Source organism: Poecile atricapillus, chromosome 28 (genome assembly GCF_030490865.1).
Source record: "Poecile atricapillus isolate bPoeAtr1 chromosome 28, bPoeAtr1.hap1, whole genome shotgun sequence".
NCBI classification, from domain to species: domain Eukaryota; kingdom Metazoa; phylum Chordata; class Aves; order Passeriformes; family Paridae; genus Poecile; species Poecile atricapillus.
The window spans coordinates 1,960,638-1,984,646 of record NC_081276.1 but is presented as its reverse complement, the minus strand read 5'-3'; the positions used below and the strand labels follow the sequence as shown (position 1 = coordinate 1,984,646).

At 60.8% G+C, this 24,009-nt stretch overlaps 1 protein-coding gene across 1 annotated transcript; it reads right to left on the bottom strand.

The window, feature by feature from the left end:
• Positions 1 to 11,703: 11,703 nt before the first annotated feature.
• Positions 11,704 to 23,880, bottom strand: CILP2 (cartilage intermediate layer protein 2). The gene is made up of 9 exons (XM_058859056.1): positions 23,818 to 23,880; positions 22,935 to 23,004; positions 21,386 to 21,475; positions 19,713 to 19,985; positions 18,554 to 18,730; positions 16,673 to 16,831; positions 14,998 to 15,103; positions 14,754 to 14,911; positions 11,704 to 14,113 (listed from the first exon to the last, which is right to left on the bottom strand). Exons 1-9 carry the CDS (start codon positions 23,878 to 23,880, stop codon positions 11,733 to 11,735), a joined length of 3,477 nt encoding a protein of 1,158 aa, XP_058715039.1. The 3' UTR covers positions 11,704 to 11,732.
• Between the last annotated feature and the right edge of the window lie 129 nt (positions 23,881 to 24,009).

Here is a 24,009-nt window from a genome sequence, read left to right as displayed (position 1 = left end):
GGCGGAGGGGACACGCGGCGACACGCGGGGACACGCGGGGACACGCGGGGACAGCCGGAGCCGCTCCGGAGGTGGCCGTGCAGGGATGTGGCCGGTGGCGGTGGTGGCCACGCCGTAATTGTCGCGTGTGGGCTGGGGTTTGTCGCAGGTCACGGCCCAGAATAGTTTTGTTTGTGCTGGACAGGGGACAGGGATGTCGCACGCCTTGGGGACAGCGGGGGTGTTGAGGTTTCCGGCTGTCCCCAGCGCGGAGCGTCCCCCGAGAGGAGGAAAAGCTGGAATTGGGCGGCTTTTATTGGGAATCGGTTAAAAAAATAATGAGGAATTGTGGAATTATCTGTGGCTCAGCGTTGTCGTGTTCCTGTCACTGTCCTTGTCCTTGTCCCTGTCCCTGTCCCTGTCCCTGTCCCTGTTCCTGTCCTTGTCCCTGTCCCTGTCCCTGTCCCTGGACCTGGGCCTGTCCCTGTCCCTGTCCCTGTCCCTGTCCCTGTCCCTGTCCCTGTTCCTGTCCCTGTCCCTGTCCCTGTCCCTGTCCCTGTCCCTGTCCCTGGCCCTGTCCCTGTCCCTGTCCCTGTCCCTGTCCTTGTCCCTGTCCCTGTCCCTGTCCCTGTCCCTGTCCCTGTCCCTGTCCCTGTCCCCTGTCTGGCTGGTGACATCCAGGGCCTTTTCCAGCCTTTCCCTGGAGTTCCTGTCACCCCCGGGGACTGCCACCACTGCCAGGGTGACACAGCCACCACCAGGGTGACACAGCCACCACTGCCAGGGTGACACAGTGGCCACAGCCAGGGTGACACAGCCACCACTGCCAGGGTGACACAGTGGCCACCACCAGGGTGACACAGCAGCCACAACCAGGGTGACACAGAGGCCACCACCAGGGTGACACAGCCACCACTGCCAGGGTGACACAGAGGCCACAACCAGGGTGACATGGCCACCACGGCCAGGATGACACAGCCACCACGGCCAGGGTGACATGGCCACCACGGCCAGGATGACATAGCCACCACTGCCAGGGTGACACAGAGGCCACAACCAGGGTGACACAGCCACCACCAGGGTGACACAGCGGCCACAACCAGGGTGACACAGCCACCACCAGGGTGACACAGCGGCCACAACCAGGGTGACACAGAGGCCACCACCAGGGTGACACAGTGGCCACAGCCAGGGTGACACAGAGGCCACCACCAGGGTGACACAGCGGCCACCACCAGGGTGACACAGCCACCACTGCCAGGGTGACACAGCGGCCACCACCAGGGTGACACAGCCACCACCACCAGGGTGACACAGTGGCCACCACTGCCAGGGTGACACAGCGGCCACTGCCAGGGTGACACAGCCACCACTGCCAGGGTGACACAGCGGCCACCACCAGGGTGACACAGCGGCCACGGCCAGGGTGACACAGCCACCACCAGGATGACACAGCGGCCACCACTGCCAGGGTGATACAGTGGCCACCACAGCCAGGGTGACACAGCCATCACCACCAGGGTGACACAGCCACCACTGCCAGGGTGACACAGCCACCACCAGGGTGACACAGTGGCCACCACCAGGGTGACACAGCCACCACTGCCAGGGTGACACAGCCATCACCAGGGTGACACAGTGGCCACCACCAGGGTGACACAGCCACCACCACCAGGGTGACACAGCCACCACTGCCAGGGTGACACAGCCATCACCAGGGTGACACAGCCACCGCCAGGGTGACACAGCCATCACCACCAGAGTGACACAGAGGCCACCACTAGGGTGACACAGCCACCACTGCCAGGGTGACACAGAGGCCATCACCAGGGTGACACAGCCATCACCACCAGGGTGACACAGCGGCCACGGCCAGGGTGACACAGCCACCACTGCCAGGGTGACACAGCCACCACTGCCAGGGTGACACAGCGGCCACAGCCAGGGTGACACAGTGGCCACCACCAGGGTGACACAGCCACCACCACCAGGGTGACACAGCCACCACTGCCAGGGTGACACAGCCATCACCAGGGTGACACAGCCACCGCCAGGGTGACAGGGCCACCACAGCCAGGGTGACACAGCCATCACCACCAGGGTGACACAGCCACCACTGCCAGGGTGACACAGTGGCCACCACCAGGGTGACAGGGCCACCACGGCCAGGGTGACACGGCCACCACCACAAGGGTGACACAGCCATCACAGCCAGGGTGACACAGCCACCAGCAGGGTGACACAGCGGCCACCACCAGGGTGACACAGCGGTACGGGGTCCCTGGGGTCTGGGGGATCTGGAGTCCGGGGGATTCGGGGTTTTGGGGGATTTGGGGTTTGGAGGATTTGGGGTTTTGGGGGGTTTGGGAATTTGGGGGATTTGGGGGATTTGGGGTTTGGGGTTTGGGGGATTTGGGGTTTTGAAGGATTTGGGGTCTGGGGGATTTGAGGTTTGGGGGATTTGGGGTTTTGAGGGGATTTGGGGTTTTGAAGGATTCGGGGTTTTAGGGGATTTGGGAATTTGGGGGATTTGGGGGATTTGTTGGATTTGGGGTTTGGGGTTTGGGGGATTTAGGATTTTGGAGGATTTGGGGTTTTTCTCCCCAAAAAAACGACCCCAAACCCGGCCCGGGGGGAGCCTCGGGCTCTTCCCTTTCCTCCCTGCCCATCCCAAAAATAACCGCTCCACTTTTAGGATTTTTTCTTTTCCTCCTCCTTCATTTGACAAAACAAAAATTACAGGAAAAAAAAAAGATAAAAAAGAGAGAAAAAAACCCCAAATATTTACCAAAACTTCCAGATTTTTTTTTTAATAATTACTTTTTTTTTATGGGATTTTTTTCTTTATTCCTTTTATTTTTTTTTAATCCTTTTGGGGCGGATTTTGGCCATCTGGAGAATGAAAAAAGCTCTGGCAGGGCCGGTGAAGTGTCAGCGAAAAGGATTTAAAAATGTTGTTATTATTATTTATGGGCTGTGGTCCCAGAGGGGGAAAAGAAGCCAAAATAAAAAAATGGTTCAAAAATAGCTGGAAAAAGTAAAAAATAAAAAAAAAGCAACGGGGATGTTTTTTCCAGAAGTTTTGGGATGTGAAAGATGAAAAATAAAAATATTAAAAATAATAATAAAATGTTTTGGAGGAAAGAAAAATAACCGGGAATGTGTTGGGAAAGAGAGGAATGTTCCTGTGGAATTCTGGATTGGGAAAAGGAAATAAAAATGTGTAAAATATATAAAATTAAATATATAAAATATATAAAATATGTAAAATTAAATATATAAAATATGTAAAATATATAAAATTGAATATATAAAAGATATAAAAGATATAAAAGATATAAAAGATATAAAATTAAATATATTAAATATGTAAAATATATAAAATTAAATATATAAAAGATATAAAAGATATAAAATTAAATATATTAAATATGTAAAATATATAAAATTAAATATATAAAAGATATAAAATATATAAAATTGAATACCTAAAAATATTAAAAATATATAAATTAAATACATAAAAATATAAAATAGATAAAATTGAATATCTAAAATATATAAAAAATATAAAATAAAATTTGTAGAATATATAAAATATATGAAATTAAATATATAAAATATATAAAATAAAATATATAAAATGTATAAAATACATATAAAAAATAAAATCTATAAAATACAAAGAAAATAAAAAATATAAAATATATAAAATATATAAAATATATAAAATATATAAAATATATAAAATATATAAAATAAAAAATATAAAATATAAAGAAAATAAAAATCCGTGATCTCGCAGCCCCCTCGAGCTGTTCCCAGAAAATTCCCGGTTTTCCTAAGGGAAAGATTCCCCCCCAAAATCCCTGGGCCGGGTCGGATTTTTGGGATCAAAAAATTCCTGGTTCTTGGAGATCCCTTTCCCAAGGGAAAGGATTTGGGAAGGAGGGGGGAAGGCTCGGATTTTGGGGATCCCGGCTGGAATTCTGAACTGGATCCCATCTGGAATTCTGATCTGGATCCCGGCTGGAATTCTGATCTGGATCCCAACTGGAATTCTGAACTGGATCCCATCTGGAATTCTGATCTGGATCCCGGCTGGAATTCTGAACTGGATCCCATCTGGAATTCTGATCTGGATCCCATCTGGAATTCTGATCTGGATCCCGGCTGGAATTCTGATCTGGATCCCATCTGGAATTCTGATCTGGATCCCGGCTGGAATTCCCATCTGGATCCCGGCTGGAATTCCCATCTGGATCCCGGCTGGAATTCTGAGCTGGATCCCGGCTGGAATTCTGAGCTGGATCCCGACTGGAATTCTGATCTGGATCCCGGCTGGAATTCCACAGCTGGATCCCGGCTGGAATTCTGATCTGGATCCCGGCTGGAATTCCCATCTGGATCCCGGCTGGAATTCTGAGCTGGATCCCGGCTGGAATTCTGAGCTGGATCCCGGCTGGAATTCTGAGCTGGATCCCGGCTGGAATTCTGAGCTGGATCCCGGCTGGAATTCTGATCTGGATCCCGGCTGGAATTCTGAGCTGGATCCCGGCTGGAATTCTGAGCTGGATCCCGGCTGGAATTCTGAGCTGGATCCCGGCTGGAATTCTGATCTGGATCCCGGCTGGAATTCTGAGCTGGATCCCGGCTGGAATTCTGAGCTGGATCCCGGCTGGAATTCCGAGCTGGATCCTGGCTGGAATTCTGAGCTGGATCCCGACTGGAATTCCACAGCTGGATCCCGACTGGAATTCTGAGCTGGATCCCGGCTGGAATTTCCCACTCCTGGGAAAGCCCCTGGGGGCCGGGAATGCTCCAGGGATGTTCCTGTTTGGGATTCCCAGGAATGTTTTGGATACCTGGGAATGCTCCGGTTTGGGGCCTCCCCAGATTCCAGCTCAGGATTCCCAGGAATTCCCTGATTTGGGATCCTCTGGGATGCTCCAGTTCAGGATTCCCGGGAATTCCCTGATTTGGGATCCTCTGGGATGCTCCAGTTCAGGATTCCCAGGAATTCCCTGATTTGGGATCCCCTGGGATGCTCCAGTTCAGGATTCCCGGGAATTCCCTGATTTGGGATCCCCTGGGATGCTCCAGTTCAGGATTCCCAGGGATTCTCTGGTTCGGGATCTCCTGGGATTCTCTGGATCCCCGGGAATGATCGAGTTTGGATCCCTGGGAATGCTTTGGGATCCCGGGAATGTTCCAGCTCAGGATTCCCGGGAATTCTGTGCTCTGGAATCCCGGGAATGTTCCAGTTCAGGATTCCCGGGAATTCTGTGCTCTGGAATCCCGGGAATGTTCCAGCTCAGCATTCCCGGGAATTCTCCCCTTTGGGATTCCCGGGAATGTTCCAGCTCAGCATTCCCGGGAATTCTCCCCTTTGGGATTCCCGGGAATGTTCCAGCTCAGCATTCCCGGGAATTCTGTGCCCTTTGGGATTCCCAGGAATGTTCCAGTTCAGCATTCCCGGGAATCCTCCGCTCTGGAATCCCAGGAATGTTCCAATTCAGGATTCCCGGGAATCCTCTGCTCTGGAATCCCGGGAATGTTCCAGCTCAGCATTCCCAGGAATTCTCCCCTTTGGAATCCCAGGAATGTTCCAGCTCAGCATTCCCGGGAATTCTCCCCTTTGGGAATCCCGGGAATGTTCCAGTTCAGGATTCCCGGGAATTCTCCCCTTTGGAATCCCGGGAATGCCGGGATTTGGGGGGAGTCTCTCTGAATCCCTCGGGATCAATTTTGGGGGCTGCAAAGAGGATCCCAAAAATCCCAAATTTCCCTTCCCCTCCCCCCATTCCCTCCCACCCTTTTTTTTTTCCCTGGTTTTTTTTTGGTCCTTTTGGGTTTTTTCTGGATTTTTCTCTATTTCGGGCTTTTCCAGCTGCTTCCTTTTATCCCTTTCTCTCCCACCCTGTCATTACATTTTCCAGCCTTTCAAAGGAATTCAAAAAAAAAACCCAACAAAAGCTCCTTCCCAAGGTCCTTCCCAGCTCCAAATTCCCGGGGGGGAAGGGCTGGAATATCCCCAAAAATCCCAAAAAAATTCCCAAATTCTCTCCCTTCCCTGCGGGTTTTTTGGGATGTTGTAGGAGGGGGAACATCCCCCCAAAAAAATCCCCCAAAAAAAAGAAATCCCGAGGTTCTGGCGCATCTTTTTCCCATCTTTTTTTGGGTTATTTTATTTTTGGGATCCGGCCATCCCAAATTACCGGGCTCCCGTTCCCTTCCCTGCTCTGTTATTCCCGCTTGGAATGGGGCCTGGAATGGGGGGGGGGGAAAGAAGCAGCTGAATTTTTCTCATCCCGTTTTTTCCTCTCTCTTTCTTTTTTTCCCGGGATATTCCCAATCCTCCTTCTGCCTCCCGGACCCTCCAGGCTGGGAATCCACGTCTGGATCATCCCAAAATCCACGGCCGGGAGATTTTAGGGGATCCCCATCCCAAATTCCCATTTTTTTTTAGCGTTCCCGGGGCTAAAAATGAGGGGAAATTGAGGATTTTGGACTCCAAACCCCTCAAAAATCCCCTCTGGAACCCCCATCCCACAGATCGGCGTTCCCTGGGATTGGGAGTGACCCCTTCCTGACCCTCTTTTATTTTTTTTCCCCTTTTTCCCCACTTTTTTCTCCCATTCCCCCCTTTTTTTCTCCCATTTTTCCCCTTTTTTCTCCATTTTTCCTTTTTATTCTCCCAATTTCCCCCTTTTTTCCCTATTTTTCCCCTTTTTCCCCATTTTTCCCATTTTTCTCCCATTTTTTTGCCTTTTATCCCACATTTTCCCAATTTTTTCTCCCATTTCCCCCCCTCTTTCCCCATTTCCCCCCTTTTTTCCCCATTTTTCCCTTTTATTCTCCCATTTCCCCCCCTTTTCCCCATTTTCCCAATTTTTTCTCCCATTTTCCCCACTTTTTTCTCCCATTTTTCCCCTTTTTTCCCCATTTTTCCCCTTTTTCCCCATTTTTCCCATTTTTTCTCCCATTTTCCCCACTTTTTTCTCCCATTTTCCCCTTTTTCCCCATTTTTCCCATTTTTTCTCCCATTTTCCCCCTTTTTCCCATTTTTTCCCATTTTTCTCCCATTTTTCCCCTTTTTTCTCCCATTTTCCCCTTTTTCCTCCCATTTTTCCCACTTTTTTGCCTTTTTCCCCCATTTTCCTTCCCGGCTCCAGGAATCGCGGTCGGAGCCGCCTCCTCCTGCCCCGAACCGAGCGGCTGGAGGGGAACGATCCCGCATGGAATTCCGGCATTCCCGCATTCCCACTGGATCCCGGATCCCGGCATTCCCACTGGATCCCGGCATTCCTACTGGATTCCTGCATTCCCACATTCCCATATGGAATTCCCGCATTCCCACTGGATCCCGGCATTCCCACATTCCCAGATCCCTGCATTCCCTCATTCCCATGGGATCCCTCATTCCCACCGGATCCCAGCATTCCCTCATTCCCACAGGATCCTGGATCCCGGCATTCCCCTGGATCTCAGCATTCCCACAGGATCCCTCATTCCCACCAGATCCCAGCATTCCCTCATTCCCACTGGATCCCGGATCCCAGCATTCCCACAGGATCCCAGCATTCCCACAGGATCCCTCATTCCCACAGGATCCCTCATTCCCACAGGATCCCCGCATTCCCACAGGATCCCAGCATTCCCTCATTCCCACAGGATCCTGGATCCCGGCATTCCCCCTGGATCCCAGTGTTCTCACAGGATCCCTCATTCCCACAGGGTCCCTCATTCCCATGGGATCCCAGCATTCCCTCATTCCCACAGGATCACAGATCCCAGCATTCCCACAGGATCCCTCATTCCCACAGGATCCCAGCATTCCCCCAGGATCCCTCATTCCCACAGGATCCCTCATTCCCACAGGATCCCAGCATTCCCACAGGATCCCTCATTCCCACAGGATCCCTCATTCCCACAGGATCCCAGCATTCCCTCATTCCCACAGGATCCTGGATCCCGGCATTCCCCCTGGATCCCAGCATTCCCACAGGATCCCTCATTCCCACAGGATCCCTCATTCCCACAGGATCCCAGCATTCCCACAGGATCCCTCATTCCCACAGGATCCCAGCATTCCCACAGGATCCCTCATTCCCACAGGATCCCTCATTCCCACAGGATCCCAGCATTCCCACAGGATCCCAACATTCCCACAGGATCCCAGATCCCTCATTCCCACTGGATCCTGGCATTCCCACTGGATCCCAGATCCCGGATCCCGGCCGCTGCCAGCGGGAGCTTCCCGAGGGTTTCCCGGGGAGGGGACGTGGAGCTCACTGGGGACAATTCCTGACCCCCGGGGAAAATCGGGATCCGGGGAAAATCGGGATCCGGGGAAAATCGGGATCCAGGGAAAATCGGGATCCAGGGAAAATCAGGATCCAGGGAAAATCGGGATCCAGGGAAAAGCCAGGATGGGGAGAATCCAGGGAAAAACAGCAGCCAGGATAAGGAGAATCCAGGATAAGGAGAAATGAGGGAATAAAACAGGGAGAATCCAGGGGAAAACACCACCCCAGGACAGGGAAAAATAACACCCAGAACAGGGAGAATCCAGGGAAAAATAACACTCGGGAGAGGGAGAATCCAGGATAAGGAGAAATCAGGAAAAAACACCACCCCAGGACAGGGAGAATCCAAGGGAAAATAACACCCAGGGACAGGGAAAAACAGCACTCGGGAGTGGGAGAATCCAGGGAAAAACAACACCCAGGGCAGGGAAAAACAACACTCGGGACAGGGAGAATCCAGGGAAAAACAACACCCAGGGACTGAGAGAATCCAAGGGAAAAACAACACCCAGGGACAGGGAAAAACACCACCCAGGGACAGGGAGAATCCAGGATAAGGAGAAATGAGGGAATAAAACAGGGAGAATCCAGGGGAAAACACCACCCCAGGAGAGAGAGAATCCAGGGAAAAATAACACCCAGGACAGGGAGAATCCAGGGAAAAATAACCCCCAGGGCAGGGAAAACAACACTGAGGGACAGGGAAAAACAACACTCAGGGACAGGGAGAATCCAGGGAAAAATAACACCCAGGGACAGGGAGAATCCAAGGGAAAATAACACTCAGGGACAGGGAAAAACAACACTCAGGGACAGGGAGAATCCAGGGAAAAATAACACCCAGGGACAGGGAAAAACACCACCCCAGGACAGGGAGAATCCAGGGAAAAACAACACTCGGGAGTGGGAGAATCCAAGGAAAAACAACACCCAGGGAAAGGGAAAAACAACACTCGGGAGAGGGAGAATCCAGGGAAAAATAACACCCAGGACAGGGAGAATCCAGGGAAAAACAACACCCAGGGAAAAATAACACCAGGACAGGGAGAATCCAGGGAAAAACAACACCCAGGGACAGGGAGAATCCCGGCCAGGGACCAGCCGGGCTGAGGCTGCCCGCAGATTTCGGGAAGGAGGGGTTGGAATGACCCCTCCCCATGGAATTTCGGCATTCCAGGTGTCTCCTCCCTGTCTCCCGCGCTGGGATCGCGTCCCGGCGGGACGGGGCTGGGATTTGGCGGCGATTTTTGTCCTCCCCCGCACCCCCCGCACCCTCTTTGATCCCGCAGCCAGCGCAGAATAAAAAAAAATGATGGAAAAAAGGCTGGAAAAATGCGGCTCCGCGGCCAGGGCGGCTTGGAGAAGGGAAATGTTGTCCCGGGTTTGGCCCCAAAAACGCCGCCGGTTCCATTACGGCATCCGGGACTGCGGGGGGAGGCGGCGGGGAAGGGAGGGGACACCCAAAAAATGAAACTTCGGCTTTGGGGACACCCAAAAAATGAAATCTTGGCTTTGGGGACACCCAAAAAATGAAACCTCGGCTTTGGGGACACCCAAAAAATGAAACTTCGGCTTTGGGGACACACGAAAAATGAAATCTCGGCTTTGGGGACACACAAAAAATGAAACTTCGGCTTTGGGGACATCCAAAAAATGAAACTTCGGGTTTGGGGACACCCAAAAAATGAAACCTCGGCTTTGGGGACACCCAAAAGAATTAAATCTCGGCTTTGGGGACACCCAAGAAATGAAACCTCGGCTTTGGGGACACCCAAAAAATGAAACCTCGGCTTTGGGGACACCCAAGAAATGAAACCTCGGCTTTGGGGACACCCAAGAAATGAAACCTCGGCTTTGGGGACACCTAAAAAATGAAACTTCGGCTTTGGGGACACCCAAAAAATGAAACCTCGGCTTTGGGGACACCCAAAAAATGAAACCTCGGCTTTGGGGACACACGAAAAATGAAACCTCGGCTTTGGGGACACCCAAAAAATGAAACCTCGGCTTTGGGGACACCCAAGAAACGAAACCTCGGCTTTGGGGACACCCAAGAAACGAAACCTCGGCTTTGGGGACACCCAAAAAATGAAACCTCGGGTTTGGGGACACCCAAAAAATGAAACCTCGGCTTTGGGGACACCCAAAAAATGAAACTTCGGGTTTGGGGACACCCAAGAAATGAAATCTCGGCTTTGGGGACACACGAAAAATGAAACCTCGGCTTTGGGGACACCCAAGAAACGAAACCTCGGCTTTGGGGACACCCAAAAAATGAAACTTCGGCTTTGGGGACACTCAAAAAATGAAACTTCGGCTTTGGGGACACCCAAAAAATGAAACCTCGGTTTTGGGGACACCCAGGTGGTGGCGGGACGGAGCCGCCCAGTCCTTGGGGGGGGTTCAGGGGTGGTTTTGGGGTGTTCGGGGGGGGGTTTTGGGTGAGGTTTGATCCCGCCACGCCCTCGTCTGCCACGTCCCGCTGGCACCGGGAGCTGGCACCGGGAATTGGCACCGGGAATTGGCACCGGGAGCTGGAACCGGGAGCTGGAACCGGGAGCTGGAACCGGGAGCTGGAACCGGGAGCTGGAACCGGGAGCTGCCAGCCCGGCCCAAAGCAAACAGCGGAGGCCGGGCTGGCGCTACCGGACGGGGACAGACTTTGGGGACACTCGGGGGACACGCGGGGGGCCCCCCACCCCACGGAGGAGAAGCCCAGCAGGCAGGCGGATGTAGAATTATATATTTTATAATAAATAAATGTACAAATCCGCCCCAAATCCCGGCCCGAGGTGGCGCGGGGGTGGCACCGTGATCCCCCCGCACCCCCGGGGGAGGGTGGCACCGCAAGGAGGGAGTTTTATCCGCGTTGTTTTGGGGGTTTTTCCCCAAAAATTCCGGGGTTTCTTTGGGGTTTCTCCCAAAAAAATCCGGGTTTTTTTGGGGGGGTTTCTTCCCCAAAAATCCGGGTTTTTTGGGGGGGGTTTCTTCCCCAAAAATCCGGGGTTTTTCGGGGTTTCTTCCCCAAAAATCCGGGTTTTTTTTGGGATTTCTCCCCCAAAAATCCGGGGTTTTTTTTGGGGGGGGGATTTAGGGGTGAACCGAGAACCCCCAGCTCCCGGTGGGGTCGCACCGGGGCTCCGCCGGTGGGACGGGACAAAGCACCGGGCAGGGACCCCCCCCCTCATCCCCGCCCCTTCCCCGCTTTCCTCCTTCTCCCTCTTTCATTCCTTTTATTTCCATCCCCTCCGCGGCACCGCTGAGCACCGAGGGGAGGCGGCGACAGCACCGGGGGGGACGGCGGGACCCCCTCCCCACATCCCCGCCGCCCCCCCTCGCCGTCCCCCCAATTCTCGGGGCGTGATAAATGAGCTCGGCCAAAAGCGACGGGGTGAAAAGGGGGGAGCGACAAAAGCGGAGCCGGGGAGGGGACGCGGAGGCCACTCAGGGCTGTCCCCGCTGCCGGGCCGCTCCCCGCTGGCTGCCGGGGCTCCGCCGGGTGCCCGTGGGGGCTCCGGAGGCGAAGTCCATCACCTCGGGGGCTGCGCGGCGCAGCTCGGATCTCCCCATCTCCCTGCGGATCTCCTGCAGAGCCTCGGCCGGGGAGCTCAGCAGGCGCTGGAAGAAGCTCTCCCTGCCCGGTGGCCTCTCCTGGCAGCTGAAGGTGACAGCGGTGCCCTCCGCCGCTCTCATCTCCCTGGAGAAGCCATCCGAGGTGCCCGCGAAGCAGCGGCCGATGGCGATTTCCTTGGCCAGCCGCGGGTTCTGGTCCGTCACGGTGTAGATGCCGTAGTTGTGGCCCAGCGGGTCCAGCGGGGCCAGCATGGAGAAGGCTCCGGTGTGGTTGTTGTCGGCCAGCGGCGGGTGGCGGCTCAGGTAGTCCCGCAGGAGCCCGTTGGTGGCCGTGCGGCGACAGCTGCCCTGCGGCACGATGGACACCAAGGTCCTGTCGGCCAGGCTCTGGTCGAAGAGCATCCCACCGCACTTGAACTCCACGCAGGCTCCCGAGGCGTCGCCCAGCAGCGGATCCCGCACGCTCCGGCTGTCCCGCAGCCCGTAGAGCTGTCCCCGCGTGCGGGGGTGGCTGCCCCCGACGTTCCTCGACCTCACCATGTACTCCTGCGGCCCCTCCAGCCGCACCTTGATGAAGCACGCCCGGAACTCCTGCGGGTTGGGCCACCACGCCAGGTAATCGCCGGTCCAGGAGGTGACGTCGCTCTCCTTGAAGGGCACCACGTTGTACTCGTACCTGTCCACCTCCACGCGGTAGAAGCGCAGGTGGTTGGCCCCCACCGGCGCCTCCTCGCACTCCCGGAGGCTCCGGTAGGAGTAGACGGGCCCGTTCCTCTCGTCGGCGTCGTTGGGGTCGGGTTTGGCCACGTTGATCTGGAACGCCGTCTTCTTCAGCGCCGCGTCCTCGTGGTCCGAGCGCCGGTAGCCCAGCTTGCCCAGGTAGGGCTGAGCCACCCCCACGGCGTTGGGGTTCAACTTGGGGCTGGAGGCCACGGCTTCCAGCTCCTCTCCGCCCAGCGTGGCCGTCACCAGGGCCGTGTAGGCGTCGGGGCGCCGGCCGTCGCAGAAAGCGGGCAAGCAGGCGCCGTTTGGGCCAGTGACCACGCTGTCGAAGCGGCCCCAGGCCCGCGGGTTGCTGGGGAAGCCGGGCTGGGGCTCCAGGTTGATGAGGTTGATGACCACCCCTTCCAGCTGCTCGTAGGGGTTGAACTTCTCGTTGCTGTAGGCCCTGACCTTGACGAAGCAGCGGCGATCCTCGGGCACGTCCAGGTTGAAGAGGCGCCTCTCGCGGATCTCCAGGTTGCCCACCAGGAAGGTCCTCTCCTCCCTCTTCCTCCGCCCGCCGCCGGCCGGCCGCAGCACTCCCTCCTCCTCCCACAGCCCGCTCTCGGGGTTCAGGGACCACAACTTCATCTTCTTCAGGTGCTCCGACATCCACACCTGCCCCGCGTCCATCCTCACCTGCACCGGCCCCGCCTGCAGCTCCGCGCCGCTGCCGCCCTCGCGGAAATCCACGGCGAACATCCCGTAGGTGCGCAGAGGGACGATTTCCCCCTCGGCGTCGGCGAAGCTCAGGTCGCTGGAGGCGGCGCTGGCCGTGCTCACATCCCGCGGGTCCACGAAGGTGACGCTGGCCTGGACCGTGCCGTTAAAAACCTCTCCGGACGGCCGCAGGAAAACCCCGGCCGGCAGCAGCAGCTCCCCGACGGGCTCCCGGCCGCCGGCCTCGCCCAGGGGGATGGAATTGCTCCGGCCGCCGTCCAGCTCCACCGGCTCCTTCTTGCGCATCATCTTCACCTCGTGGTACACCGCTCCTCCTCGCCGGTCGAAGGGCAGCACCTTGACGGCGTCCACCAAGCGCTGCTGGCCGTCCACGAAGCGAGCCACCAGGCGCTGCGTGTCGGGCGGCACCTCGATGGTGAAGGAGCCCTGGTAGCCCGTGAATCCCACTTTGGTGGCCCCCAGGAAGATGTGGCCGAAGCGCAGCGGTTCCCCGGTGTCGGCCGCCGTCACCCGGCCCCGCACCAGCAGCCGGGGCTGGGCGCAGGGCCCGCAGCCGCACTCGGTGACCACTTTGAGGGGCAGCAGGGAGCCGGCGCACGGCACCTGCCGCAGCTCCATCCTGCGCACCCCGCAGCACCGCCCCGAGCTCTGCCCGCAGCCTGAGGGCTCGGAGGGGTCCCCCGGGCACGGGGAGGACGGGCAGCGCCCCACGTCGTAGTAACGGGAGCCGCCGGAGTCCTGCGGGCACTCCCGGGGAAGCTCCACCAGGCTGGGCTCCGGCTCCGGCCGGCAGCTGGGCTGGCCCTGGGCTGGGGACACCGAGGGGACGCGTTACAGGGGACAGGGGAGCGGGGCGGGATCCCGGGGGAACGGGGAGAGGCGGGAGACAGCGGGAAACGGGAGATGGGGAGAAGGGGATCCAGGGAAAATGGGATCTGGGGAAAAGCGGGATCCAGGGGTTAATGGGATCTGGGATAAATGGGATCTGGGGAAAATGGGATCTGGGGTAAATGGGATCTGGGGAAAAGCGGGATCCAGGCATAAATGGGATCCAGGGGTTAATGGGATCTGGGGAAAAGCAGGACCCAGGACAGGAAGAATCCAGGGGATAAACAGCACCCAGCACCAGGCAGCGGCCAGGAGAAGGCGGATCCCGGGACAGGGACAATCCCGGGAAAAGGCAGATCCCGGGACAAGGCGGATCCCAGGACAAGGAGAATCCCGGGACAAGGAGAATCCCGGGACAAGGAAAATCCCAGGACAAGGCGGATCCCGGGACAAGGACAATCCCAGGACAAGGATAACCCCGGGACAAGGACAACCCCAGGACAAGGATAACCCCGGGACAAGGAGAACCCCAGGACAAGGATAACCCCGGGACACGGCGGATGATCCCGGGACAAGCATAACCCCGGGACACGGAGGATGATCCCCCCGCTCTCTCCTCACCCAGCACGGTGAGCTGCGCGGGCACCGAGCGGATGGCTCCGGCCTCCGAGCTGGCCTTGCACTGGTACGTGCCCGCCTGTCCCGGTGCCAGCCCCCGCAGCTCCAGCCGCCCGCTGCTGCGCTCCGCCGGCCCCTCCAGCAGCGTCCCGTTGTGGTACCTGCGGCGACAGGCGACAGGCGACATGCGACAGGTGGCGACAGGCTCGGGGGACACGGCCCGGCCCGCACGGGGTGGTTTTCTCACCAGGAATAGTTGCGGGGAGCAGCGCCCGAGGCTCTGCAGCAGAAGGTCACGTCCTGGCCGGCCTCCCGCACCTGCCCCGCGGGCTGCAGCACCATGTGCGGCTTCTCTGGGGGGACACGGGCGGCCAGAGCGTGGGGACCCCCCGGGGGACCCGCTGGTGACCCCCCCAAAGCCCCCCCAGCCTCCTCCTCATCCTCCTCCTCCTCCTCCTCCTCCTCCTCCTCCTCCTCCTCCTCCTCCTCCTCCTCCTCCTCCTCCTCCTCCTCCTCCTCCTCCTCCTCCTCCTCCTCCTCCTCCTCCTCCTCCTCCTCCTCCTCAGCTGGCGGCAGGTGAGGTGCCCCAGGTGAGGTGCCCCAGGTGAGGTGCCCCGGGTGAGGTGCCCCGGGTGAGGTGTCCCGGGTGAGGTGCCCCAGGTGAGGTGTCCCAGGTGAGGTGTCCCAGGTGAGGTGCCCCAGGTGGGGTGCCCCAGGTGAGGTGCCCGGGTGAGGTGTCCCGGGTGAGGTGCCCCAGGTGAGGTGCCCCATGTGAGGTGCCCCGGGTGAGGTGTCCCGGGTGAGGTGCCCCGGGTGAGGTGCCCCAGGTGGGGTGCCCCAGGTGGGGTGCCCCAGGTGAGGTGCCCCAGGTGAGGTGCCCCGGGTGAGGCCGGGGGTCGTGGGGAGGGGAGAGGTGAGAGACCCCCGGGGCTCAGGGGGGAGCGGAGGGGGGAGAGGGGAGAGGGGTGGAGGGGACACGGGTATGGGTGGGGGTATTTCGGGGGTACCTGGGGGTACCTGGGGGGGCATCTGGGGGTTACCTGGGGGTACCTGGGGGTAGCTGGGGGTACCTGGGGGGGTATTTCGGGGGTACCTGGGGGGTACCTGGGGTATCTGGGGGGTACTGGGGGTACCTGAGGGGTACCTGGGGGGGCATCTGGGGGTACCTGGGGGGGTATCTGGGGGTACCTGGGGGTACCTGGGGGTACCTGGGGGTACCTGGGGGGGTATTTCGGGGTTACCTGGGGGTACCTGGGGGTACCTGGGGGGGTATTTCGGGGGTACCTGAGGGGTATCTGGGGTATCTGGGGGGTACTGGGGGTACCTGAGGGGTACCTGGGGGGGCATCTGGGGGTACCTGAGGGTATCTGGGGGTACCTGGGGGTACCTGGGGGGTATCTGGGGGTATCTGGGGGGTACCTGAGGGGCACTGGGGGGTACCTGAGGGGTATCGGGGGGTACCTGGGCAAGGTGAACGGGGACATTTCTGTGTCTCGGTGGCACTGAGTGGACACTGGTGTCACCTGGGGTTATCTGGGGGTACCTGGGGTATCTGGGGGGGCATCTGGGGTACCTGAGGGTACCTGGGGGGTACCTGGGGGTCACCTGGGGGTTACCTGGGCACGGTGAGCGGGGACATTTCTGTGTCTCGGTGGCACTGAGGGGACACTGGGGGTACCTGGGGGTACCTGGGGGTCACCTGGGGGTTACCTGGGGGTCACCCGGGGGTTACCTGGGCACGGTGAGCGGGGACATTTCTGTGTCTCGGTGGCACTGAGGGGACACTGGGGTTACCTGGGGGTCACCTGGGGGTCACCCGGGGGTTACCTGGGCACGGTGAGCGGGGACATTTCTGTGTCTCGGTGGCACTGAGGGGACACTGGGGTTACCTGGGGGTCACCTGGGGGTCACCCGGGGGTTACCTGGGCACGGTGAGCGGGGACATTTCTGTGTCTCGGTGGCAGGGCCCGGGCACGGGGGGCTCTTGGCGGTTTTGCAGCTCCGGCGCCGCTCGCGGGTCCCGGCGCTGCCGCAGCTGCGGGAACACGGACCCCACGGAGCCCACTCCGACCAGCGGGGCTCTGAGGGGACATTTCTGCTGGGAAATGTGTCCCCAGGGCCACCACCGGGACCCCACGGACCCCACGGACCCCACGGACCCCACTCGGCCCAGAGGGGCTCTGAGGGGACATTGCCACTGGGAAATGTGTCCCCAGGGCCACCACGGGGCCACCACGGGGCCACCACGGGGCCACCACACCACAGGGACCCCACGGAGCCCACTCCGACCAGCGGGGCTCTGAGGGGACATTTCTGCTGGGAAATGTGTCCCCAGGGCCACCACGGGGCCACCACACCCCGGGGACACCACCGGGACCCCACGGAGCCCACTCCGACCAGCGGGGCTCTGAGGGGACATTTCTGCTGGGAAATGTGTCCCCAGGGCCACCACCGGGACCCCACGGGGACCCCACGGACCCCACTCCGACCAGCGGGGCTCTGAGGGGACAGTGCCACTGGGAAATGTGTCCCCAGGGCCACCACGGGGCCACCACACCCCGGGGACACCACAGGGACCCCACGGAGCCCACTCCGACCAGCGGGGCTCTGAGGGGACAGTGCCACTGGGAAATGTGTCCCCAGGGCCACCACGGGGACCCCACGGACCCCACTCCGACCAGAGGGGCTCTGAGGGGACAGTGCCACTGGGAACCGCGTCCCCAGGGCCACCATGGGGCCACTACGGGGCCACCACACCCCAGGGACACCACGGACCCCACTCGGCCCAGAGGGGCTCTGAGGGGACATTGCCACTGGGAAATGTGTCCCCAGGGCCACCACGGGGCCACCACGGGGCCACCACACCCTGGGGACACCACGGGGACGCCCTGGGGCCACCCTGGCAGTGGCACTGCGGCCACCCTGTGTCCCCTCCCCAGCAGCTCCCAGGGCACAGGTGAGGACAGGTGGGCACAGGTGAGGACAGGTGAGGACAGATGGTCACAGATGGGCACAGGTGAACCGAGAATGGTCACAGGTGAGCTCAGGTGAGCACAGGTGAGGACAGATGAAACAAGAATGGTCACAGGTGAGCATAACTGGTGACAGCTGGTGACAGGTGAGCACAGCTGGGGACATGTGAGCACAGGTGAGCACAGATGAGGACAGATGGGCACAGGTGAACCGAGAATGGTCACAGCTGGTCACAGGTGAGCTCAGGTGAGCTCAGGTGACCCGAGAATGGTCCCAGGTGAGCCCAGGTGAGCACAGCTGGTCACAGCTGGTCCCAGGTGAGGACAGGTGAGCACAGGTGAGGACAGATGGGCACAGGTGAGGACAGATGGGCACAGCCGGTCACAGGTGACCCGAGAATGGTCCCAGGTGAGGACAGATGAACAGAGAATGGTCCCAGGTGAGCACAGGTGAGCACAGCTGGTCCCAGGTGAGGACAGGTGAGCACAGATGAGGACAGATGGGCACAGGTGAACCAAGAATGGTCCCAGGTGAGGACAGATGAACAGAGAATGGTCCCAGGTGAGCATAGGTGAGCAGAGATGGTCCCAGGTGGTCCCAGCTGGTCCCAGGTGAGCCCAGGTGAGCCCAGCTGGTCCCAGCTGGTCCCAGGTGAGCCCAGGTGACCCGAGATGGTCCCAGCTGGTCCCAGCTGGTCCCAGGTGAGCCCAGGTGACCCGAGATGGTCCCAGCTGGTCCCAGGTGAGCCCAGGTGAGCCCAGGTGAGCCCAGCTGGTCCCAGCTGGTCCCAGGTGAGCCCAGGTGAGCCCAGGTGAGCCGCCGCTCCCTACCTGTGCAGGGCCCGGCGCTGCAGGCCCGGTGCTCGGTGGCTTTGCCGCGGCAGCGCAGCTCCCGGGGGGCGGCGCGGGCGCTGCGGCAGCGCCGGGAGCGGCTCTGGGTGCCCCGGGTGCCGCAGGAGCTCCGGGAACAGCGGCTCCAGTCAGACCAGTGCGACCAGTAAACGTCATCTGCTGGGACAGGAGCGTCACTGGGAACCGGCACCGAGGGGGTTAACGGGGCACACACACCCACAGGCACGGGGGACACGGGGGGGACACGGGGGGGACACGGGGGGGACACGGGGGGACACGGGGGGGACACAGGGGGGACACGGGGGGGACACGGGGGGGACACGGGGGGGACATGGAGGGACATGGAGGGACACGGGGGGACACCGGAGGACACGGGGGGACACGGGGGGACACGGGGGGACACGGGGGGACACGGGGGGGACAGGTGTGACACAGACAACCCCCCCACCCATTCCAGGTGTAACACAGACCCCTCCCACCCCCACCAGGTGTGACACAGGTGTGACACAGGTGTGCCACAGGTACACCAGGTGTGTCCCAGGTGTGCCCCAGGTGTCACACAGGTACACCAGGTGTGTCCCAGGTGTGTCCCAGGTGTGTCCCAGGTGTGTCCCAGGTACACCAGGTGTGTCCCAGGTGTGTCCCAGGTGTGCCCCAGGTGTCCCAGGTGTGTCCTAGGTATGTCCCAGGTGTCACACAGGTACACCAGCTGTGTCCCAGGTGTCACACAGGTACACCAGCTGTGTCCCAGGTGTCACACAGATACACCAGGTGTGTCCCAGGTGTCCCAGGTGTGTCCCAGGTGTGCCACAGGTGTGACACAGGTACACCAGGTGTGTCCCAGGTGTGTCCCAGGTGTGTCCCAGGTGTGTCCCAGGTGTGTCCCAGGTGTGTCCCAGCTGTCCCAGGTGTGTCCCAGGTGTCCCAGGTGTGTCCCAGCTGTCCCAGGTGTGCCCCAGGTGTGTCCCAGCTGTCCCAGGTGTTCCCCAGGTGTCCCAGGTGTGTCCCAGGTGTGTCCCAGCTGTCCCAGGTGTTCCCCAGGTGTGTCCCAGGTGTTCCCCAGGTGTGTCCCAGGTGTCCCAGGTGTGCCCCAGGTGTGTCCCAGCTGTCCCAGGTGCCCGCAGGTGCCGATGCTCACCCAGCGGGCACAGGAACCTCACGTGGTAGTTGGCGCAGGCCTTGCCCGGGGGCTGCTCGCGGTGCAGGCAGCGGAAGCCGCGCTTGGGGCTGGCATGGACCACCTGGCCCAGGGCCGCGGGCAGGTGCCACTCGGTGGAGCGAGCCTGGATGGCCACCGGCCGCGGGCACACGCGGTCACCGTAGTAGAAGCGGATGGCGGCCAGGCTCTCGTGGTCACCGTCCCCACCCGGGTGGTCGATGTTGAACCACGACGTCCACTCGGCGCCCTTACCTGGGAGGGACCCGGGGGTGACCCGGGGGTGACCAGGGGGTGACCAGGGGGTGACACGGGGGTGACCAGGGACTCACCCGCGGGTGACCCGGGAGGGACCCGGGGGTGACCAGGGGGGGGACCCGGGGGTGACCCGGGGGTGACCCGGGAGTGACCCGGGGGTGACCCGGGGGTGACCAGGGAGTGACCCGGGAGGGACCCGGGGGTGACACGGGGGTGACACGGGGGTGACAGGGGGGTGACACGGGGGTGACCCTGGAGGGACCCGGGGGTGACCAGGGGGTGACCAGGGGGTGACACGGGGGTGACCAGGCAGGGACCCGGGGGTGACCAGGGGGTGACGTGGGGGTGACCCGGGAGGGACCCGGGGGTGACCCGGGGGTGACCCGGGGGTGACCAGGGAGTGACACGGGGGTGACCAGGGAGTGACACGGGGGTGACCCTGGAGGGACCCGGGAGGGACCTGGGGGTGACCAGGGAGTGACCAGGGAGGGACCCGAGAGGGGGGACAGGGGTGGGGACAGGAGCCGGGAGTGACCCACGGGTGGGGACAGGAGCCGGGAGTGACCCACGGGTGGGGACAGGAGCCGGGAGTGACCCAGGTGTGACCCTCAGGTGGGGACAGGAGCCAGGAGTGACCCGGGAGTGACTCAGGAGTGACCCACGGGTGGGGAGAGGGGTGGGGACAGGAGCCGGGAGTGACCCCGGAGGGGAGACAGGAGCCGGGAGTGACCCAGGTGTGACCCCGGAGGGGGGACAGGAGCCGGGAGTGACCCACGGGTGGCCCCGGGGATGTGGGGATGGAGGGTCAGCAGTGAGGGTCTGGTGTGGTGGGAGGGACATGGGGGGTGTTGGGGACACGGGGAGGGGACAGGGGTGACCCCAGGGGACACTGGGAGGAGACAGGGGTGACCCCAGGGGACACTGGGAGGGGACAGGGGTCATCCCAGAGGACAGGGGGAGGGGACAGGGGTGACCCCAGGGGACACGGAATGGTCTCAGGGGACACAGGGAGGGGACAGGGGTGACCCCAGGGGACATTGAACTGTCTGTGGGGACACTGGGAGGGGACAGGAGTGACCCCAGGGGACACTGGGAGGGGACAGGGGTGACCCCAGGGGACACGGAATGGTCTCAGGGGACACGGGGAGGGATCAGGGTGACCCCAGGGGACACAGCCCTCCCTGTGGACACACGGACAGGGGACACAGGTGACAGCACGGGGCGTGGCAGGGTGGTGACCACCAACGTCCCACGGGGGTGGCAGAGGGCGGTGACTGTCCCTGGATCCGTGGGAATGTCACAGCGGGCACCTCCAGTGTCCCATGGGGGTGGCAGAGGGCGGTGACTGTCCCCAGGGTCACCGGAGTGCCACCGCGGTGTCCCCAGGGTGGCCGTACCTGCCGTGTCCAGGTCCAGCTCCTCCAGCTCGGGCTCTCCCTTCCAGCCTTTCCCGGCCTTGCCCGGCTCCGATTCGTTCTCCAGCGGCTCTGGGGGACACGGAGGTGGCACTGCCACATCCCCCACCCCTCCCGGGGGACGGCATTTACCGTGTCCCCAAGGCCAGGCTGGCCGTGTCACCACCCGGGGGGTGGCCGAGGCTGGAGCCCACCCCGTGTCCATGGAAAACCTTCCCGGCCATCCCGAGGACACTGAGGCCACCAACACGGTGTCACCGAGCCCCGGAGCGGGAGGTGACAGGAATTCGGGGTGTGGAGGCACAGCCGGGGTGTCCCCAGAGCTGTCCCCGTGTCCCCAGAGCTGTCCCCGTGTCCCTGCGGGCTCCGGGCCCGGCTCCTCCCGTGGGATCCGGCGAGAAGGTCCCTGGGGACACCTCTGTCACCCACGGGTGACACCACGGCCACCCCACGGCCACCACCCCTCCTCCAGCAGCCACCCCGTGCTGGGGGGGTCCCACCCTGCCACCCCCTGTCCCCTCCCCAGGGGACAGCGGCTCCCGTGGCCCCCGCGGGGGGTTGGGATTTGTCCCCAGAGCGGGGACATTCCCGGCTGGGTGGCACCGGGACACTGCCCTGGGCTCCGCCTGGGGCTTCTGCGGGGCCAGGGGTGGCGGGGACACGGTCACCGTGTCACTGTCCCTGTCCCCGTCTTTATTCCTGTCCCTGTCTCTTATTCCTCTCCCTGTCCCTGTCCCCGTTCCATCCCTGTCCCCATCCCTGTCCCTGTCCCTGTCCCCATCCCTGTCCCACCCTGTCCCCATCCCTGTCCCTGTCCCTGTCCCTGTCCCCATCCCTGTCCCTGTCCCTGTCCCTGTCCCCGTTCCATCCCTGTCCCTGTCCCTGTCCCTGTCCCCATCCCTGTCCCTGTCCCTGTCCCTGTCCCTGTCCCTGTCCCTGTCCCCATCCTGTCCCTGTCCCTGTCCCTGTCCCTGTCCCTGTCCCTGTCCCTGTCCCTGTCCCTGTCCCTGTCCCTGTCCCCATCCCTGTCCCTGTCCCTGTCCCTGTCCCCATCCTGTCCCTGTCCCTGTCCCTGTCCCTGTCCCCATCCCTGTCCCTGTCCCTCCAGCTCCATGATCCCGGCCAAAATTCCCGAATCCCATCCCCACCTCTCCCTTGGCAGGTGCCAGCGGTCCCAGCCCGTGCCACCTCCCAGTGCCACCACCCGCTGCCACCTCCCAGTGCCACCACCCGCTGCCACCTCCCAGTGCCACCACCCGCTGCCACCACCCCCACCCCTCCCTGTGCCACCTCCCTGTGCCATCACCCCCACCCCGTGCCACCTCCCCGTGTCACCTCCCAGTGCCACCTCCCGCTGCCACCTCCCGCTGCCACCTCCCGCTGCCACCACCCCCATCCCTCCCTGTGCCACCACCCCGTGTCACCTCCCAGTGCCACCACCCCCTGCCACCTCCCAGTGCCACCACCCCCCACATCCCAGGACTCCCAAAATCCTTCTGTCACCCAAAAACCACCCCAAACCCCCCCTCACCTGCAGCCCTGGCAGCTCCCAGCTGTGCCAGCTGTGCCAGCAGCAGCGCCAGCTGTGCCACCCGTGCCACCTCCCCATGTCACCTCCCAGTGTCACCTCCCTCACATCCCAGGACACCCCAAACTCCATCTGTCACCCCAAAAAACACCCAAACCTCCCCTCACCTGCAGCCCTGGCAGCTCCCAGCTGTGCCAGCTGTGCCACGGCCACCTCCCCGTGTCACCTCCTAGTGCCACCTCCCCGTGTCACCATCCCCGACCCTCCCCCACATCCCAGGACCCCCAAAATCCTTCTGTCACCCCAAATCCCCCCTCACCTGCGGCCCTGGCAGCTCCCAGCTGTGCCACCCGTGCCAGCTGTGCCAGGGCCACCTCCCCGTGTCACCTCCTAGTGCCACCACCCCGTGTCACCACCCCGTGCCACCACCCCCATCCCTCCCCCACATCCAGGACACCCCAAACTCCATCTGTCACCCCAAAAACCACCCAAACCCCCCCTCACCTGCAGCCCTGGCAGCTCCCAGCTGTGCCAGCTGTGCCACGTCCCCGTGTCATCACTCAGTGCCACCACCCCCTGTCACCACCCCGCGCCACCACCCCCATCCCTCCCCCACATCCCAGGACCCCCAAAATCCTTCTGTCACCCCAAAACCCCTCCTCACCTGCGGCCCTGGCGGCTCCCAGCTGTGCCAGCTGTGCCACGGCCACCTCCCCGTGTCACCTCCTAGTGCCACCTCCCCGTGTCACCATCCCCGACCCTTCCCCACATCCCGGGACCCTCAAAATCCTTCTGTCACCCCAAACCCCCCCTCACCTGCGGCCCTGGCAGCTCCCAGCTGTGCCAGCTGTGCCAGCAGCAGCGCCAGCTGTGCCACCCGTGTCACCCGTGTCACCCGTGTCACCCGTGTCACCCGTGCCAGCCGTGCCAGCCGTGCCAGCCGTGCCATGGCCGCTCCCCCAGCGCCGACTGCGGCCGCTCCCGGCGCTCTCCCGGTTTTTATAGGGAGCCGCTTCCCGAGGTTTTTCCAGCCGTTCCTGGAGCCGAGTCCGGGAGCCGAGCCCGGCCCGAGGCTGCC

Excerpts from the sequence above, each read along its gene's own strand:
- CILP2 (XM_058859056.1), bottom strand. The coding sequence starts at position 23,880 with ATGGCACGGCTGGCACGGCTGGCACGGCTGGCACGGGTGACACGGGTG. Across the intron at positions 19,986-21,385 it reads GCTGGACCTGGACACGGCAG|GTAAGGGCGCCGAGTGGACG; the intron begins GTACGGCCACCC and ends GGTCCCTCCCAG. Across the intron at positions 15,104-16,672 it reads TCCCCGCTCACCGTGCCCAG|AGAAGCCGCACATGGTGCTG; the intron begins GTAACCCCCGGG and ends GTGTCCCCCCAG.